The 20763-nt window shown below is 33.5% G+C and overlaps 1 protein-coding gene across 6 annotated transcripts in view; it reads left to right on the top strand.

Moving 5' to 3' along the window:
* Positions 1-7266: 7266 nt before the first annotated feature.
* Positions 7267-20763, top strand: part of LOC111086600 — a 64050-nt gene continuing 50553 nt past the window's right edge. For all 6 annotated transcript variants that reach the window (XR_002611348.1, XR_002611347.1, XR_002611346.1 and 3 more), the window contains exons 1-2: positions 7267-7353; positions 17384-17465. Coding sequence is in view for 2 of the 6 variants with exons in the window: in XM_022390086.1 (XP_022245794.1) it covers positions 17397-17465 (69 nt within the window). In the remaining 4 variants the exon portion in view is untranslated. The remainder of the gene's footprint in view (positions 7354-17383; positions 17466-20763) is intronic.

The following is a 20763-nucleotide window of genomic DNA, read 5'->3' as shown; positions in this document are numbered from 1 at the left end:
TTAATTCGGAAAGAAAAAACCAATTTTATTAAGTAAGGACTTGTGTCGCTAAAGTTTCGTCGGAACGAATTTACGGAAAATCAGTAAACGACTGGAGGCGTAACAATATATATATATATATATATCGTAATTTGTATTGAATTCCATGCAGGTGTTCTACATATAGTGTGCCATTCTTCTTATTCGTATATCGAAAGATCTTAAGCACGTACCAACCATTCTACTCTGTTAAATTTGCATACGCCACTTTTATCCTGCGTCTGGCCCTTCTGGTGAGACGCGAGCCTATCTCAAGAGATGGGTCAGTTATTTATACAAATTGGTATGAATATTATTTGGGATAGTTAGTGACGTAGGATTCTTTAACATTTTGTCTGAATTTTGACGGAAAATTAAAATTCCTTTTGTCTTTGTCCTGTGCACATGAATTCAAATACCTCTATCAGCCCCAGCGGCTAGTATTATTCACCTTGTTAACAAGGAGGCTTTGTTTAAACTTTTTCTCATTTTTATTTTCTTGTTGTTTGTACTTATGTAATTCTTCAGCAAGCACTTTTTTAACCTTCCATAGTGTGATACTCTGTTTGTTTCGTTAAATGTCACTCAAAAATACTCGAGGGTCAACTGTGCTAGTCGTCCCTAATTTAGAAATGGTAAAGTAAAGTTAGACTGCTAGTCAACACCACTCATCGCCAACTCTCGAAGTAATGAAAAGTGGGAGTGACTGTCACATAACGATGCCACCACCGCTTAAACGGCGAGGATGTAAAGTGACGGGATTTGAAATCGCTACCCCCAGATTGCGAGTCGTGCATCCTCGCCTTCAGGCCATGCCAGGCTGTTAGTGTGATACATAATACTTACCTATTGGCCAAATGCACCATGGTATATAACAAATTAAGATACTAAGTTAGAATTTTGGTGTCATGACCAACAACTTTCAGAATTTATTTTGAATGTCTTGTTTGCTGTTAAGTTATGTAAATCATAGTTATGGAATGTGACTTTCTTGTACCATGGATAACTCACAGTGGAAACGATGACACTGTGGTCAAGAGGACAAGATAGCAGCATGGACTATGAAAAGCCCAAGTATTGCAAAAGACTCTTTCGAGCCATAAAGAACTATGTTAATGTCTTAAATATGTCCTAAGGAATATAAAGAAGAACGTTAAAAAGGGAATTCCTGACTGCTTGATCAACTTGACCTCTACTGGTTACCTTCAAAGCATAGGAGCAGTTGGCAGATGATGGTAATGGACGGTCACAATGTGGTGACCAGCTGAAACATCATTAGATAAGTTGTAGATGGTCTATTTTTGCCATTTATGTACAAATAGAAAATTGTTAGTAAGCTTGAAATGAACTACTTATACCAATATATTTTGATTACAAACACAAAACCATTGTGAAATAAATTATGATACTATTGCTATCGTAAAGAAGAAACATTTCAATATATCAGCTAAAGTAATAGTGCTCGTTGCTATGTCTATTTAGACAGACTATAATTTTCTTCTTCTGGAGTGGCACTATGGCATTTCTCTAGAAGTTAATACTTAAAAATATATATATTATATTAATTAGAATAGTTAAACAACAAAGCAGGTTGTCTGTGTTATGAAGTACTTATCAAAAACAGAAAAATTATAAATAGCTTTAGTAAATCATTTATTTACAATTTGGCAAAAAATAGAACATCAGTACGAAAAAAGATCAATTTAAGCATACCTGACAAGATTGCTCCTGATCCAGTTATTTTAAGTACAATATCTCTACAGAGCAATGCCAAATTTCATCTCCTTCTATATCTTTGCTGGATCCGTGAGTGACAGTCCTGCTACAATAAAAAGAAAAATGTACAAAACAATTGATCATTTGAACACAGCTAAGACAAAATTAAAGTCTTCACGACAAAAGAAAAGGCGTTTAAAAATTGACTGTTATTTTATTAAAGGTGATTATGCAAGCTCTGGAAAAGATTAATATCCATCAATGGGTTTGATATGCTGAAAACACCTTTTCTGTCATCCGATTAGAATTCTTTAAAAGGACATTGCTTATTACTAGGAACAATATTGACTCGCAAAGTATATCCTCCACTTTTGTGGTATTTTGCTTTGACACTGCAGTTTTACTCTACCAAAGTCTACAGTGTTGTAAAACGTACTTACAACTTTGCTGTACCACTTTCATCTGTTATTCGAAAATGTATCAAAGCATTAATGAGGCATGAGATTTTACAGTTAATTCATTACAATAAATTACAAAAATGGAAAAGAAGGAACCAATAAAGTTATTTATGCTCTGATGTTTAATGAAGTAGCCATAAGAAATCGTAGAGGTGAAAAGACATTTCTTGGACATTTCTTATTGGTGCAGATACAGAAGACAATACAACTCCTCTTGTCTGCGATGTATTGGTGTTTATGGTTGTTTCTCTAAACAGCAGCTGAAGATGCTTATCGGCTATATTCTTATTGATAGCATGCCGAGAAAATAATAAGCAAACTTATTGATAATTTGCCTACAAAAAGTCTAAGATGTTGAGATTACAACTGTAGCACTTGTTTGTGATGGTCCAAGACGTCACTTCTCGATATTGGCTGAACTGGGCATGTCGCCAGAAAACTGACAAGCGAGGTTTTACACCCCACCAATGAAAATTGCATAGTTTATTTCATACTTGATATATATTAAAGCTCATTCAAAATACTTTTTGCAGATAAGAAAAATTCACAAATTTTACAGTTGGTAAATATATTAAATGGCAGTTCATTACTGATTTTCGCAAACTGAAAGAAGAACGAGGCTTGCATCTAAGAAATAAATTAAGATAAATGTACACTCAATGGCAGAAACACAATATGAAACTTAACTTAGCAGCAAAACTTTAAGTTCAAGTATGGAAAATGCCATAGAACCTTATAAAAAAAACAACTTAAGCCTATTGTTCGATAGTTCACAGCTGCATATAAAATACTGATTATGCGCCATGAAATAAAAGCGGCATGAAACTAAACTGTCCATAATGATACATCAGTTTTACATGTCACGAAAAATTACATGACACTTCCTAGTGGTTCTGTAGATATGTGTGGTACGTAGGTATGATACTGACGTACGTAACCCTATACAAGATGGCCATGTTTACGAAGATGCACCAAATTGAACCTTTCCACCTATAAGGAAGAAGCTTTAGGATATATGGGTGGTTACGTAGTGAAAATGGCACAAAAAGAATGCACGGTATAGATTGTTTGGAGGCCTCAAAGATGGTATGGTAAAAGCATCAGCGAGTAATCAAAGTATATCAGGCAACAGAAAAATGTTCTGAGAGATTCTTGAAGTCATCAAATGGTGAACTTCCTCAAGCAAATACAATTAGCCTTGGAATATAGATTGCTGTTTTGAAAGAAGTAGTTTTGAATTGAGGTTTCTCATGTTCAGATGAGCACATGTTTGATTGTACACCAGAAAATGACGATTTTTTTACAGTTTTATAAAGTGCTTAATTGTGCTATATAAAAATGCGAATGTATCACCCTGCCAAATAACAATCTGCAGAGGAAAATGTAAGAAAAAGCATTCTAAGTCAGTTTTATTTAAACATCGGTAACTGCAAATTATATGGTGTACAAAATTCTTATAAACATACAAAGTATATAGAGTGCTGCTTTAAAAACTTTCAAATGTGTATATCATATTTATCGACTAATTATCTTATAATATGTATAATAAATGTCAAAAATGCATATAAATATTTAACTTAATTTAGTAGTACACGCACTTTGTTAGCCTACACTCTTATTCTGTACTGATAAACAGCGAACTACAACACTTAATAAGTTTTATACTAGTTCATTAATAATTACAATTTTTATACCGTACGTTCTAATTTACCACAGACTTTCATACGCTTCAGCCGGAACTTGTTACTTTATTATAATAGAGCAGACTACAGCAAAATGAATTTAGACTAACAGAATGTTGTCAGCTACGACTTCCTTTATTTTTATAATGCCTATTCTATAAAGAAGTATTTTCAGTTTGTATAGCCGTTTTCTCTCCATAAATAATAAATAAACTAACAAATAAATAAATTAAAATGTACATAGTGAAGATAAAAGAAATACCGTACAAATTGAAATCACCAAAACTGCAAGGGTGAAATGATTACAATGCACTCATCCATCACCTAGATATGTCGACAATTTAGGGAGCAACGATACATCTACCGTGTGTTGTCAAGACTGAATAAAGTGATACTGTCCAATGCGCATTCCAGTTCAACATAGAGATGAGTGGTTTTATGATGAGGTCGAATAGATGCTTAATTCACTTTGAGCATATTGCATTTGCAACCTGACTTTAAACATAAGAAGTGAGATGGTGTGCCAGTTAAGTAGTAAAGGGTCCATTTTATTATACTGCTGGTTTGTAACGGTGGTAAGATGGGACAACTTTTTTCTTGTCCCATTGTAACAACTGTATCATTCAAGATGACGAACACCAATATATTTTGCACAAACATTTCCTATATAGAATTTATTATATACGTACACCTTGGTGTCTTCCATCGTATATAATTTCTTTTTGTCTATAGTTACAATCTCTGAAATCATAACTTTTCTCAATAAACTTAATGGCTTAATTTATACTAATTCGATTATTTTTGAACATAATATTGTCTTCAAACATTTCTGACTGAAATAATTTTCCTGAAATTTATCCTTGTATTTTTTACCTAGTTTTAGTTTTTGCTTTTGGGTTTGTATGTAACATTACATTTAGTTTTGTTTACTTTGAATGAATGCTGAATTTACTTAGTTTTGCATTATTTTTAAATCTCTACCATTCTTTTCCATTTTATTTAATGTTTTCACATTTGTCAGTTGGAGTCCTTATATTAATAGTTTTTCATCCGAGTGAGTGTCTTAGTATCATTTGAGAAGATGGCTGTGGAAACCAAGATCAAGACACGCAGTAGTATGTCTTTCAGCCACATTTCAATAATAAACGGACAGCACGCAATCCACTTGTTTTAAAATAATATTTTCAAAACAAGTCAAACATAAGTACAAAAATTTGTTACACTAATGGTCATCACAGTTGTATCCAAAGCTTTAAGTAATTTTTCTCTTTTTCGTCAAAGTCCATACAGGCAGGTTCAATTACTTTAGAACATCTTTTTGGTATGAGAAAAAACATTAAAAAGTATGTGTTGTCATGCCATGTTTGTCAAATCACTAAATTTGATCAGTAGCGGCCAGCTGGATTTATACAAAGCACAAAACTAATGAAACCTGGAGAGATAATAGGATTAGACATCATGGGACGTTATTCTAATTCTACGACAATAAATAGTTATTCGTTGGTTGTGACAGATTATTTCAGCAAATAGGTTGAATTATATCCTCTCAAACAAATAACCATGAAGGTGATTGTCAATAAAGTAATTAATGAGAGATATGGATATTGTTTGTTTATTTGTAGTTAATCGCAAAGCTACACAAAGGGCTATCTGTGCTCTGCCCACCACGGGTATCGAAACCCGTTTCTAGCGTTGTAAGTCTGCAGACATGCCGCTGTGCCACTGGGGGGGGGGGGGGGAGGGGAAAGCGAGAGAGAGAGAATCACGAAATAGTTATTGTTGTTTGTCACTTGATACTGAAAGGTACTGTTTGTAATTATTGTATTTTTTTTTAATTATGTTTTTTTTTTCTGGTTCTATCATTTCTGATTTATTAACATTAGTATGAACTCTTGGCCAGACACATGTCTATTAACTGTGTTGAATTTCTTGCTAAGTGTTGTTATTATAAATAAATTGTGTTTTTGTCGTTGAACTCTGATTGTAGATGCGTGATTATTTTAGACCGTTACATTACTAGTGTAGATTTCTCCCGTTGATTATGTGATTGTTTGTTACGTTCTGTGAATAGTTAGACTAACTTGCGGGTTCGCCAGGTCTTGTGAATTATAATAAAATTAATTGAAATACAATAATAACAATAAAAAACTTGTGTTAATTGTTATAAATTCTTACCTAAAAATCTGAACTGTAAGATAGCTTAAATAGAATTGATATATATATATATATATCACCTAGACTAGTGTTTTTCAACCTTTTCTAATATCATTCACCCATATAAGTTTTCACGGTAGCTCACTAACCCCAGTTCGAAAAAAGAGAAAGTACTAAATTAAAATGCAAAATTCTTTATGATTTAAATGTACATCATACTAGAATGAATACAACATAAAATAAATGTATTTATCAAAATTCAACTACAATAAATGACTTTTTTGCTCTTGAATTTGTTGTATAATTGATAATACACCCATTTGAGGAGCACTGGCCTAGATCACTACCATGTCTGTCCTATTCCAGCCTGCTTGATGAGTCCTTGTATCGGAGGAATAGCTTTATCAGCAGTTGTAGTGTTATTGACATATTATAACGTATTCTTCTTTGCTTTTACTCATGATTTTTTTATAATTTAAAATCAGTCCTACTATTCAACATTTAGTTCAGTCATATGATTAAAAGAATAACATTTTCGACTCCGCAACACAATTGCTTGGATAGGATTTGCCTTTTCTAGCATTGCACTCGAAAACGAAAAACAAAGTGCTTGTTTATTGAATTTTGCGAAAAGATATTCAAGGCTATCTGCGCTAGCCATTCCTAATTTTGTAGTAACAGAGGGAAGGCAGCTAGTCAACGCCACCCTTGTACCAGCAAATAGTTGGATTGACCGTCACATTACAACACCTCCACGGCTGAAAAGGCGAGGATATTCAGTGATTAAATTCGAATCCGCAGATTGCGAGTCGAGTATCCAAACCGCCATGACGGCAAAAAGTCAAATCTTTGAACCGATGGTTTACGTTTTATTATTTATCCGAATATCAAAGTAAGGGCACTGATGTCAGTCATAACAGAAACGAAGACGTTTCGTTTGAAATTTGATATCCTGCAATTTGCAAAAGGGTTATTCTTGTAGTATTACGTTCATAGTATATAAATAATAGTTAATTTGTACTGCAAGTAAGGTTGTTAGTATTAACTTCACTGTGTTCTATGACCTACGTGTGTTTATATTAAAACGTTTAGAGTGTTTAATGTTTTGTTCAGTAGACAATTTGTGCTATTTAATATTCACTGCCAATTTAGGTATTTTGAAATAATTTATAAATTTATAACAATATTCAGAGGTCAGTGCAGTACGTAGCCTAGTAATGTTAATAGTAGGTAGCATGGAATAACTAAAGAAGTAGAAAGTGAGCGCCATTTTTAACGAGAAAAACCGGAGCTCTAAAATATAGCATTTTCGTATCTCAGCAAAAGTAAGTAAAAATGTATGAGTAAGAATTTGATTTATAATGTGAACAATTTCAATAACTTTAACTATTAATTTTAAAATTTGTTGTTAAAAGAAGTGGAGCTGAACTCTACCACAAAAATTGGCCTGGTAGTAAATAAAAAGAGCTACAATTTATTCTGTTGATTGATGGAACGGCGTCATAGTATTAACCTACTAAGACTTAAATTCGATGACGAGGAACCCACTTTGAGACTAAGACTTACTACAATCATTAATGTACTGAACATTACGTAAGAAGCGGAACGCTTGATAAATTAATTCCGAAAATAGCATTCAGAACGAACATAGAAACATCATATTACTTTACTTGATTGATCTTCGTAAGTACTATAAGATATATATATATTTTATCTAAACTTATTCGTATTTGAAAGTATATGTTTCTCTGTTTTATAGTTGTGTAACACTAACACTATAACGGTTTAAGTTGGTTGTTTTCAGTTAATACAATATTGAGGACAATAGGAGTGCTAATGCACGAGGCTGATAGGAAAATGATAAGTAAGTTCAATCTCAATGCTAAGGCATGATTAGCGATTAGCCGGCACATAAGCGTTTAGCCTATCTCTGTAAGAAAGACTGATAATCATATGTAGTCTTGAATACTAGTCGTCAGTTTACATTTCAACATGAAACCAATTGCAACATAATTTTTTTTTTTGCAAGAATAATGTAAAACTATATATCATGAACAACATATATATCCAAAGTTTAGAAAAATCCAAGTAGGGGAAATTGCAAAAAAAAAAAGTTTTTAAAAAGTAGATTTTGCCATTTTATAAGTGGTACATATAAGCCACCGTATAATATATGCTTTTCTCAGAAATTTGTTAGTGACCAGTGATACACACTGTTGAAGTAGTGAGAATAAAATAAACTGGACATGGTAAGTTTCTTGCATTGTATTATTTATTATATGTGCAAAACGCATATTCTAGTTGACTTATAATGCTAAAACGTCCGTAAATTATGCAAACAGACGATGAATCAGACTGTATCATGCGTTTTCTCGGCGGCAGATAGGCCTTGTGAGCTTTACCCTAAATACAAAAATACAATGCGTTTTCGCGGATGGCAAACATGTAAAAATAATGCGTATTAGTATGTATAAAGTGATGGAAAGTTATTGTTTTTTTTTATAAATAACAATACATTTGTAATATAAGCTTCATTATAATGTCTTACAAAAGAAATTAAAAAAAATCAGTGGCATGAGTATGGAAGTCTATTCGTGCTATAATATGAAAAAAATCATAAAAATTACAAAAAACATATAGAACAACAGCATTTTGCTCACGTTGTTATTATTCTTGTGTGTCCTTATGTTTAACAATTTATTTTATGAATTTTGTGTTACCACATATATATAAACAGTCGTATTTGTAGATGGAAACCGCGGATATAAAACGTGCTAATATATGTAGCGAGTCTAGAGAATAGGTCTACATCCACTTATTGTATGAGTGTTATTGTTGTTGATAACAGTCAATAAGGTACGTAACTATAAGGCAAACACTTATTCAATGCTTGTTTGTAAAATAATTTAAGAAATTAACACTACTTTTAATTAGAAACTAACACCCTGGAGGTATTTCATAAGAACTCAGTAGATAATCTATGTATTCAAACTGTTTTATGTCTTTTTTATTTTATGTTTTAAATCCAATAGTTATAAGGTTACTTTAATGTATTTACAGATGGAAATATCGAACTTTATTTGTAAGGGAAGTTTACAGAATGAAAAAGCTATTGTGCAGTTACGACTGAAAGGGTCTGCCGGTATAAACATTGCAAGCACTAAACGTGGTGATAACATGCTCACTATTCCAGGGCAATATATTCACACAGAATGTCGTCAAAATTACTGTAATCCAAATTTCATTAAACGTGATAGTAAAACTTACATCTTCACATATTCCTACATGTAAATTGCGTTTACTAAGATCTGGTAATGAGCAGTTTTGCTTTAAAGAACAATACTTGTTTTGTGGCCAAGCTGCAAAATTATCTGGAAAAAAGCTAGGATTAGATGTGTTTCCTGTCAGAACTATAGACTTACTTCCAAAATAGTATAACCAAAGTATGTATTGAACGTGCTAATAGGTGTGCTGATGAGGTCCAAGGACGAGTGGAAAGTGTAAGTGACTTGCCCGCAGCAGATGCTATATATCATCAGTCCTGTAGTGTCAAATGTAGGACTTAGAAGTGTATTCCGAAGGTATTTTCAACAGAACAACAGACACAAGGGACTACAAAGACACAAACGTACTCCTGTCTTTTCTACCAAAAAGAAATCCGTTTATCCAAGACCCTTCATTACGCAATATTGAAACTGGTGTGGCGTCTGATTCATTTGTAAATGTTTACAACACAAAAGAAATCGGATCGAAAGTCTTACAATAAATGGTTGGTAAAAATGTGATGGAGTATCCTTTCAAAAGATCCCAGCAAGCAGTGACACTTACTACAAAGCCTGTAGTAAAATTAGATGGCGAGTCGATTCAGGTTAACCCCCAGCTACTTTTTCAACGTCTTACAACAGCTGCAACTAGATCGGAAGAAGACATGTCACACATATTTGAATATGAACTTTGTAGTATTCCATCTGCACTGTTTGATCCATCAGATTTTCCAAGGCAACTACAAAAACCAGCATTATCTGATGCGATTTGGGCTTTAGGAGACTGTGGAAGACAGGCGTCTATTACTGAGAATGTTCAACATGTGTTAGATGGAGGATCATTATTACAGCACATGCCATGACAACAAGGCACAGATTTCGCAGATATTTGTAATGTGTACGAAGATTATATATCTAAAAAGTATTTGGATCCAGTAATTGTGTTTGATGGCTACTAGTTAGGACCATCAACAAAAGATGTAGCCTATATGCGGCGAGTGCATGGAGTTCGAATGTTAACTTCAAAGATAAAACACCATTCAAAAGAAAAAAAGAACACTTCTTACGAACTCTGAAAACAAACAACGTTTTATTTACATGCTCGGGCATCGACTTGAAAATAGGAAATAGAAAGTTGTATATAAAAGTAGTTTCTTTTAATAGTTGAGACTGCAGTTGCTTGTGTAGAAACTAATGAAACAATGGTGATCGGGTCAAGACTGTTGTTGCTTGTGCAGAAACTCGTGAAACAATGGTGATCGGAGAAGACACTTATCTTCTCATATTGCTATGCTATCACGCTAATACTCAGAACTGTAATATATTTTTCAAGTCAGAAGAGAAACAGACTACGTACAAAGGGGTGAGGATTTGGGACATTCGACAAACGAAGATGATACTTGGAGCAAACACCTGTCACTATATGCCGTTCGTTCATGCTTTGACGGGTTGCGACACAACATCTCGCATTTATGGGATTGGAAAAGGGAGCAGCACTTAAAAAACTAGGATATGGCCAACATTTAAGGGAGAGTGCAGAAGTGTTTTGCAATCAGAGTAAAACAAGAGATGAAATACAAAAAGCTGGAGAACAAGCACTTATATGGCGGAGTTCTAATTGAGGGATTTGATTTATTACGCTTCAGACATTTTGCACGAAAAGTAGTTTCAAGCACAACACGTACAGGTACATACATTTCCTCGTACATCCGCAGCCGCATAATACCACAGCATGAGGGTCTATTTTCAAGTACAAACATGGATCGACTCAAATCAAAAAATGTTACCACAAGAGTGGGGATGGTCAGTTGTAGGCAATAGCTTATTACCAGTTAAGACACATTTACCACGAGCTCCAGAAAGCCTATTAAAAATTATAAAATGCAACTGTAAAGCGAATTGTGACACTAAACATTGTACATATAGGAAGCATGGACTTGAGTGTTCTATAGGCTGTGGAGAATGTAGGGGTGTTAACTGTACAAATGTAACACAATTGACAGAATCTGACATAAATGAAGATACATAGAAGACACAACATAAAGATGACAATGTGCCAACTTCAAGATAGGATCATCCGGTTGTAAAGGAAATATATAACGAATTTAATCCTATTTTAAAATGAATGTGCAATATATTTTAATAACGCCGCAAAGTCAACATAACTGGTTCTGGTTTGTGTATTAATTCAAGTAATACAACGTTGGTGAATAGATATAGCAAATGTTTATAGAAAGATGTGTGTGTTAAGTCATTTTGTATACTCATTTTCTAGATGTGGCTGTCATTTAAAAGAATATTGTTATAGATTTTCTTTTGATAGGTGGGGTAATACATTTAAGTTAAAGAGGTGAATAATCGTTAATTTGGGCTTCAGTTAAAACGCATTTAATTAAGTTCATCTTATTAACTATTATATATATTATCTGGTTGTTTATTTTTGTTCATATATCAAGGAAAAGAGTGTATAATGAGAGTATATGATTGCATATATCAAATCAAGTTGTTCTATTTTCATCAGATATGTTAATAAGGAAAATGAAAATTTGATGCATTTCCCCCGTTTAGATTTTTCTAGACTTTCTTGTGTAACTTTGCAATACATGTCTCTAACAATAAATCAAAGCATTGTTTCTGTTGCAATTTGTTTGATGTTGAGGTATGTTTTTGCGTAGGCTGACTGGACTATACAGCGAAAAATTAAATTTGTTAGTTTCTCAAATCAAGCCAAACATTTAAAAATACCATTTAATGCTATTTCATGTGAATTAAAGCATGACACGACAGAAAGAGACAATTAAGCTGTAACTGAACACTAAATGTCATGTTAAACTAATCTGTCGATATTTGAAGCTGCTTCCACTTATTATTGACTTCTTTTGTTACAAATGAAAATACATATCTCAAAAGGGCAGTGAATTCTGTTTCACATGGTATATAACATTTATTCACTGTAACGAATTTATTGTTATGTATTTATTTTTAATATGAACGTTGTTTAGATTAAATTTGTATTTAAAATTTTGCGTAACTTATAGTGTCAGATATGTATTGCGTGTAACGAATTTGTTATATATTTATTTTAATGACAACGTTTGTTGGGATTGAGTTTATATGTAAAAACATGCTTAGCTTACAGATTAGTTACGTATGAGAAAACTCCCGCCAATTCTCCAAGGTTGTAGAATATTCGTGAATGCAAGAATTGGCAATGTATCCACTTCTGTAACCGGTTAAACATAGTTCGGTATTGTTGTCCGAACTTTCGAGAAAACATTTCCCATATGTATAAGAAGACCAAGGCCACAGAGAGAGATATTAGTCTGCTAGGAACCTGTTATAACAATGTATGCTATAAACCGTGATTTTGCTAACCCTTATTAACCGGAAGATATACGACATTTGACCAGGAACAGTTATAAATTTCGAACGTCAGTGAATTCTCATCGGAAGTTAGTATCTTTTCGAAAATTTTACTGGATTCTCATTGGACATTAGTGGTTTTATGAAAATATTATCTTACTTCGACGGTCCAACAATTCAGTGTCTGACAAAGCTAGCTAGCTTCTCGGCAATTGTACGTACATCGACTTCAAGTTAACTCGCTGGATATCAAGGAGACTGAACTAGGAAGAAGATTTTATGTTATTTGTAAGTTAGTGATATTTTTGTTTATGAAACTTTGTTTGTAGTAATTAATTGTAATAGTTGCTATTGTAAATTGTACTGTTGTATATATATTAAAACGTATTTGTGTCATAAAAAAACGGCGTGAATCAATCTTGTTGGCAAATAGTGTGAATTAAATAAAATATCGGCATATTTCTAGACACTAAATCCAGGGTACAATTGAACTATTGAAATTTAAATTATTTAATTCGGCTTCGGATTATTTCAAATTCTCAATACATAACATGACAAAAAAAAGAGAAATTTATGATGAAATACAACATTGAGTATTATCTTTACCTCATTATTCAATATTTCAAGTTGATACCACTCATCATTAAGTACTGTGCCACATATCAATCTTAAAATTACATTTGATGTCATGTGCTTAAGAATACTGATCCATTTCGACCTAAAGTATAGCTTACAAAACCATTTCATTAAACAAATTTGATTGAAAGTGATTTGCTGATCATTTTATACCACTTTACATGACTTGCTATGACACCTTTCTCTAGAACATGTACATGTAGAGAATGTCATGTGCTTTAGATTTTGTAAGAATATTTGTTATGCCTTCCTATCGAGGATTGTTCATAGTGAGGACTTGTCTGAGGTTTTGGACTGCCAGTAATTCTGTTTGGAGCCAGTTTTATAGCTCTTTCTGACACTGTTTGTAATATACCAGAACATATAGAAGAGCATGTGTTTTTTTTTAATGCATGGGTCACAGTCACATTTGTTGAAGCTTCATGAGTTCCAAATCCTTGACAGACTTCTAAGTCAGCAGCATTGAAGGACAGCTTTCCATCTACTGTGTTAACTACTTTTGCGTCAATGTTATCCATAGAGACTCAGTTCTTTAACAGATCTGGGTGTATGAATTCTTCATTGTCTTTCATATTTTGTTGAGCTACACTGACAAGTTGAGATATTACTTGTGCGATACAATGATATGAAGTACGTTATCTTGCTTCTTCATGTGTTAGCTCTGGTGGCAATGTAAATATAGTTCATGTGAAAATGGTATATTTTGGTTATTATGAAACCCAGATGATATTTCGTTAATTTTATGGACGAATATTTGCATTTACTTAGTGGTTCAAAATTAGGGACTGTGACAGATAGTCAGGGCCAAATTAAGATCAACTGATGCCCAATAATGCTTCCCCCTCGACCCTTCCATTGTCTAACTGACAAGACATTAAGACTCAATAAGTGCTGAATGTGAAATAATAGATTATAAATTCAGTTTTCTTCCAGACCAGACCCCACAACTATATTAAATATAATTTGTTTTTGAATTTTATTTATTTAACACTAAATAGCAGTAAGCAATATAAGCAAAGTATTTACTTATAACTAGGGAAAAGGAAAAATGCTAATTTTCAACATTTTTTTATTCATTTAAAAAAAAAACTTATAAGGGAAAAATACAAAAAATTTATTGAAAACGATTCTTTCTAACTAAATCGATGTTGGTGGTCAATTTTTGAAAAAAGAAATTCTAATGAAGAAAAATCATTATATGTACGAACAAAACATCTTTTATTCCATTGCTTTCTAACCTTGAAGATACATAGCATTTCGACATACATGGATCAAAAGATGCAAAATAATGCTTATTGTTGCCTACTTATAACTATTTATACTTTAAAAAGTTTTCTCCTATTTTTTTTTAATTGCAAAGTCTTTGATCAAGTCCTCAAAACTAATATGGCGTAACAAATCTGCTTCTATACTTAGTAGAGACAAGGCATTTAGGCCTGTCTTGTCGCATAGCTGTTCTGTTGGGATATGCTTCAACTGAGAAAATGAACGTTCTGCTGTGCAATTTGTGACCATTAATCTTAAAAATATACGCAAGCCAATTTCTACATTTGGAAACGCGCACTCAGTATTGCCTTCTACAATTATTTCATAAAGTTCAGCATGACCGAATCTGGTTTTTTACAATTTTTGTTGCACTGAAATTATGGCATGCATGTGAGTGAAATTGCTGAAGCTCAGCAGAGAAATTAGTGTTCAAGTCATCTGGGTAAGCATCAATCAGCTTTTGACAACATTGAGAGTACCATTCAGTTTCAGTAGATGATGAAGTGACATTATTTAGCACATAACTTAGACGATAAAATATGTCCGCTATTTCTATGTACACCTCTCCTGTCCTTCTAATCTGAGTTTCTAGTTTGTCAACAATAGTGTCAAAAGTGGTTATACGAAATTTATCTCTGGCATTCAGACTTCTGGTGCATCTCCGTCATTGAGTACCTTCTTTGTCATACGTTTGCAAGTTTGAGCTGCATTGTAATCAACATCTTGTAGTATTTCCTTTGCAATTGCTTCAAAATTTTCAAAGTCATCTCTTGAAGTGCGCAGTTGGTCAGCTAATGACCCATACAGAACTGCGCATGTTTTTAAGTTCACATCCCCATTTTGCAGAAATTGACTTGCTCTATGAAACTTTTGCAAAATCTCATCCCAAAGGCTCAACATAAAAACAAATTCTAGCTCTTGCATCTTATTTGCAATATAATCTGCTTCTCTTCTAGTGTCTCCCTTTTGTTACTGGTCTTCAGCCAGACATTCTAAAGCTTTCAAAATATCAAAGAAAGACTTCATTATTGCTGCTGTTGCCATAGCATGTGCCTCCAATCTGGTATCAGAGAGGGATTTTAACATACTTTCATTTCCAAGACAAACTTTAAGAATTTTCCACCGGCTGGTTTAGGCTGAAAAAAATTTATATAGCAATTGCACTGTAGAGAAGAAATTAACTGCCACTTGACAGCAGTCAACAGCACTTCGGCCTACCAGATTTAATGAATAGGCTTGCACAGGGCACATATATGGCAAACTTATTATCTCTTAAAATTTTTTGCTGCATCCTCTTATAATGCCCAGACATGTTAGCAGCGTTGTCGTAGGACTGACCCCTAAATTTTGAAAAATTTGGTTTGCAAACTTCACGTAAGTACTGCAACACCTGGTTTGCCATTTCCTCACTGGTGTGGCTTTTTAATTCCAGAAAGGTTAAAAAGCGTTCAATAGGCTGCCTATCTTTTAAGTATCGAAGTACAACACTTAACTGATCTATATGTGATAGATCTGGTGTCGGGTCAACTGACAAGGTAAAATAACCAGAATAATTTACTTTGTCAGCAATGAGCGTGTGGACCTTTTGAGCCATTAGTTCAATGAGTTCCTCACAGGTGGGTTTGGACAGGTAAGAAGGATTTCCTTTTCCAGAATTCCCAAATTTCGAATTGTGCCCTGCTAAAAATGGATCAAACTGACTTATGAGCTCAAGCAGCCCTAAAAAAGTCCCATTGTGCAATGACTCAAATCTTTCATCTGTCCCTCTAAGACCCATGTCACGTTTAGCTAACGTACAAATAACAGCTATTACACGCCTCAAGACATGTTCCCAGTAATTGTACTCTTCTTTAATTTGTTTTTCCAACTGTTGTCCCAAGTCCAAACCTTATCTCCGAGTTAATTATTTTAGCATAAAGTTTTGGTGAGTAGTGCTTCTTTCATAATGATCCATTACAATAGTATTTCGCCAATCACTGAACCCTTCTCTTTTAACAAAATGCGAGGAACATTTAGGAGCAAAAAGTTTACAAAAAAAACAGTAAACTGACCCTGTTGATGGTGAATACAATAATCACTCTCTCTTGTATTGCTCACCATTGGTTTTTACCCCAAAGAAAAGGTTTTGTGAACAGTATCTTGCTGGTTTGCCACTTCTGAAAGTCCGGTAAGATTTGTCAAATGGCCCATTGTGGTGTTGACAGTCACTGGGTCCACAAGCAATCCCACATCATCAGCAGAGAAATCTAGCCTTAACCCTGGTTCTTTTGCTTTATTTAGTTCATCTTTTGCAGATTGAATCATTTCACCATGATCCAGTAGACTTTCATTTTCAGCAATTATTTCAACTTCAGACTGTTGTAAAGCAACTTGCATCAACATTTGCAGTAGAGATATCAAGAGAATTCACAGGCAAAGTGAGATCAGTAGTGAGACATGTGCTAGTATTCGACATTGATAGTTCTTATTCTTGTAACTTTTCAAACTTGCAACAGTATACTATTAGACAGAGTGGCAGTCCGAAATGTTGCCTACAAATTTTACTGACTGTATTTCTACTTTTTTTTTTTTTGCTGATTGTTACTTTCAAAGAAGTTTCATTCAGCTTCTTTACTGTACTTAAAAATGTGTCGATTTTGAAGTGCTTTTAAGTATGCATGTACTTATTTTTGCAAAACATACAAAATCATATAACCCAAGTGCTTTCGAAAGGTGGAACGTTTTCCATCAGTGGTAAACTGGTTATAGGATTTTGCATTTTTTGTGCTAAATTGATTTTTTGAATCTGCATGTTTTCCTAACATCGTGAATTTACTTATTTGTGCAGGTGTTCAAGAAATATGAGCATTGGCATAGCTTCTTCATCCGACTCTGTAATTAAATGGAGCACAGAAGGCTGGAGTATTGAAGTACGTTAATGTTTACTCATTTATTTTGTGTTTTAAGCATTTGGTTGAACCGTTTTTGGTTGTTTGTTTGGTTTAAAGTCAAATTATGCAACTCAACTTTGATCTCGTATCTGGATGTGGTGAAAATTTGGAGCTACATATATATATACACATAGTTCAACCGTCGGTGCAGGAAGTATACTATATTCTAGATCTAGAGGTTCCAGCCTACTTTATAATTCCAGTGTTATATTTTCTTATAAAAACTTCATAACTAGGATAACACATAATGAAATATGAAATTTTTATTCTTACACTAAAGATAAAAATTTCAACTGTAGATCAGCTTTCATATTTCCTTGTTCCACTTTCTGTATGCTTTTTTTTCAACCTGAGACCATGTTTTTCTCTTTTGAATACCTTACCTGTCATTGATACAGCATAACTGACAAGTTAAAATCCCTAAATGATTGACTAAGAAGATGTATAAAAAAAAATCGCTGAATTGTTAACATCCCACTTTTACGCCTGTGTAAGTTTAATACTTTGTTCAACTCTAACATTTCGGATGTTTGTTAACTAATCATGCAGTTAAAAACTTAGATAAATTAATGTTATTTGAACAAAGTAAAACTAAGATACTAAGATTACTTGTTTAATATTTAACTAGTATTTTGTTTGGTTGTTAAGCACAAAGCTACACGTTGAGCGATTTGTGTTTTGCTTACCACAGGTATCGAAAACCGATTTTTGGCGTTGTAAGCACGCACGCTTACTGCTAATCCACTTAGGGGCTTTACATAGTTGTTAAATTATTTGAACGTAACACATGGGTTTACTATAACAGCGTTATAGTAAATAAATCCAAAGTTTAATAATTTCCAGTGGCATATCAACCAAAAGACCAATTGAAAACTCAAATATGACAGTTGATGTGACAAGTATATGGTTTGCAGCCATTATTATAAAATGTGAAAGTAGAGTGGGGCAAGACAGGATTCCCGTGCCCTAAGGTTTCCTTATTATCTATGATTTTGTGTTTTGAAATATAAAAGCAATGTAAGAAGGTTAGGATAGTTCAAAAGGCGCCTCTTAGTGCCAAGTTAAGATTGTTTGTTTTGAAATTTCGCGCAAAGCTACACGAGGGCTATCTGCGATAGTCGTCCCTAATTTAGCAGTGTAAGACTAGAGGGAAGGCAGCTAGTCATCACCACCCACCGCCAACTCTTGGGCTACTGTTTTACCAACGAATAGTGGGATTGACCGTTACATTATAACGCCCCTACGACTGAAAGAGCGAGCATGTTTGGTGTGAAGGGGATTCGAACCCGCGACCCGCAGATTGCGAGTCCAGCACACTAACCACCTTGGTCATGCCGGGCCAGTTAAGATTGTCAGGTAGAGGTAATACAGTGGTCACGGTAACGTGTTTTGTTTTTTCTTAACAGTAAAACGATATAAAATTTAGTTTAAGTTTAAGGGATCTGTCGTTTGTTTTGTTTGTATTAGAATAATAACATGAACTATCAAAATTATTAGGGATACTTTAAAAACGAGAGAAGAAAATTAAAGATATTATAATGACACTCACAGAGGAAAAAAGTAATGCTGTTGTAGCGGTACCAAGCAAAAAAAAAGATAGTTCACATTTTCACGGAAAAAGCCTAGCAAGTTATCACAGAATTTAATCAGAATATAAAAAGAAGCTGCATAACATGATCGAAAACCTAAAAAAAAATATAAGGAGCAAAACAAAAACCAGCATATCAAGTGTTACAATGACTATTTTGTACTAAAAACGTGATACAAAAATCACTACAATATATAAAAATTGGTGTTTTATGAAGTTACACAATCAATGCGTCGGTTCATAACATAAAATTGCGTTCTCCAACACAGACTTTTGTGAACTGAAACACAGGTGATTGTTGTAGTCATATAAACAGACAAGGTCTTCTAACAACACAAATGACTTGCAGTTTCTAGATTAAAATTGTGTTTATTTAAATACATTGTTGTGTTATGAAGTCACATTCTTATAACCTGTTCAGGAGTAGAACGTGATAGAAAAGAAATGCTCTTTGGCTGAGATAGTTTTCAAAGTAGTTTTTGTATAGTGTTTGACTTTTAATATGTTATGAAATGATTCACTTTACGAAGAATATTATGTGTGTGTATGTGTATATTGTGAAAAATTCAACTCAAGGATTGTGCATCATTCAACACATTTGTGTTTCGTTTGTTAGCCCATACTTTTTGTGTTGTTTTTAACTTAAATTTCTATTGTAACCATTCAGACACTATATTTGTCTTATACAGAACACAAATTGTTATTTCTAATACAAGATGAGGTCACGGATAATAGAATTATCCATGCATCTAATGCAATTAGCATATAAAGTATTGAAGAAATTTTAAGCCTACGAAATAAGACAGAATGAAACACGAAGAAACAAACTACGACGTGAAGTCATCTATATAGTGATGTTAGCCAACTCTTAAATTTCGCCCTACAAAAGTCCCACAGAAATTAAATTAGGATACGTATAAGGTAGTAGTTCAGAAATACACTCAGAAACACTATAAGAAACCAAATAAAAAGACTAAAAGCCGATAATTGGGATGAATGTTGCTCAAAACTTAACACATAGAGACCAAACAACTTCTGGTCTTACTTAAAAAGATTTACTGGAAACAATACAAATAAACACAAATAATACACTCTAAAATACAATAACATTTTAGCTAACACAAACACACAAAAAGCAGAAATATTTCGAAAACACCTTCAAATCACGTTCAAACTCCCAAACGAATCGACATTTAACACATCATTCTACAAGAAGTTAAGAACTACATTAATACAAACAAAACCTTATACACACCTGTCTTTTCAGTCGGTCCCCGAGAAGTCCAACCAGAAAGTAGTAACACTCAAGGTGACACAACACAACTGTTAAAATATACACGACTGTTCATTTTAAGTTTAATGAGAGAATATTCCTTAGTTTATATAGTGCAATTTTTCTTGTTGCTTTAATCGAGTACCGTTGCATCATATAATATCTAGTAGTGTATAGAAAGTTCTAGATTGCTGTCAAGAGTGTGTGTGTATATATATATACACACACACACACTATATAAATAAGTGTTGAAAAATTAGTAAGAGATTGAGATAGATATAGACTGGGTGATAAAGAGTTAAGCCATAAAGAATACATAGTGTCGACTTTTAATGTGTAATAAACGCAGACTGTATTGCAATAACAAAGTAGAGAAGAATAATTTATCTTTTCAATTGGGCTTTAAAGTAACTGAA

Source organism: Limulus polyphemus, unplaced genomic scaffold (genome assembly GCF_000517525.1).
Source record: "Limulus polyphemus unplaced genomic scaffold, Limulus_polyphemus-2.1.2 Scaffold1242, whole genome shotgun sequence".
Classification (NCBI taxonomy): Eukaryota; Metazoa; Arthropoda; class Merostomata; order Xiphosura; family Limulidae; genus Limulus; species Limulus polyphemus.
Note: the sequence above shows the minus strand (reverse complement) of the source record. Positions and strands in the feature narration are given on the sequence as shown.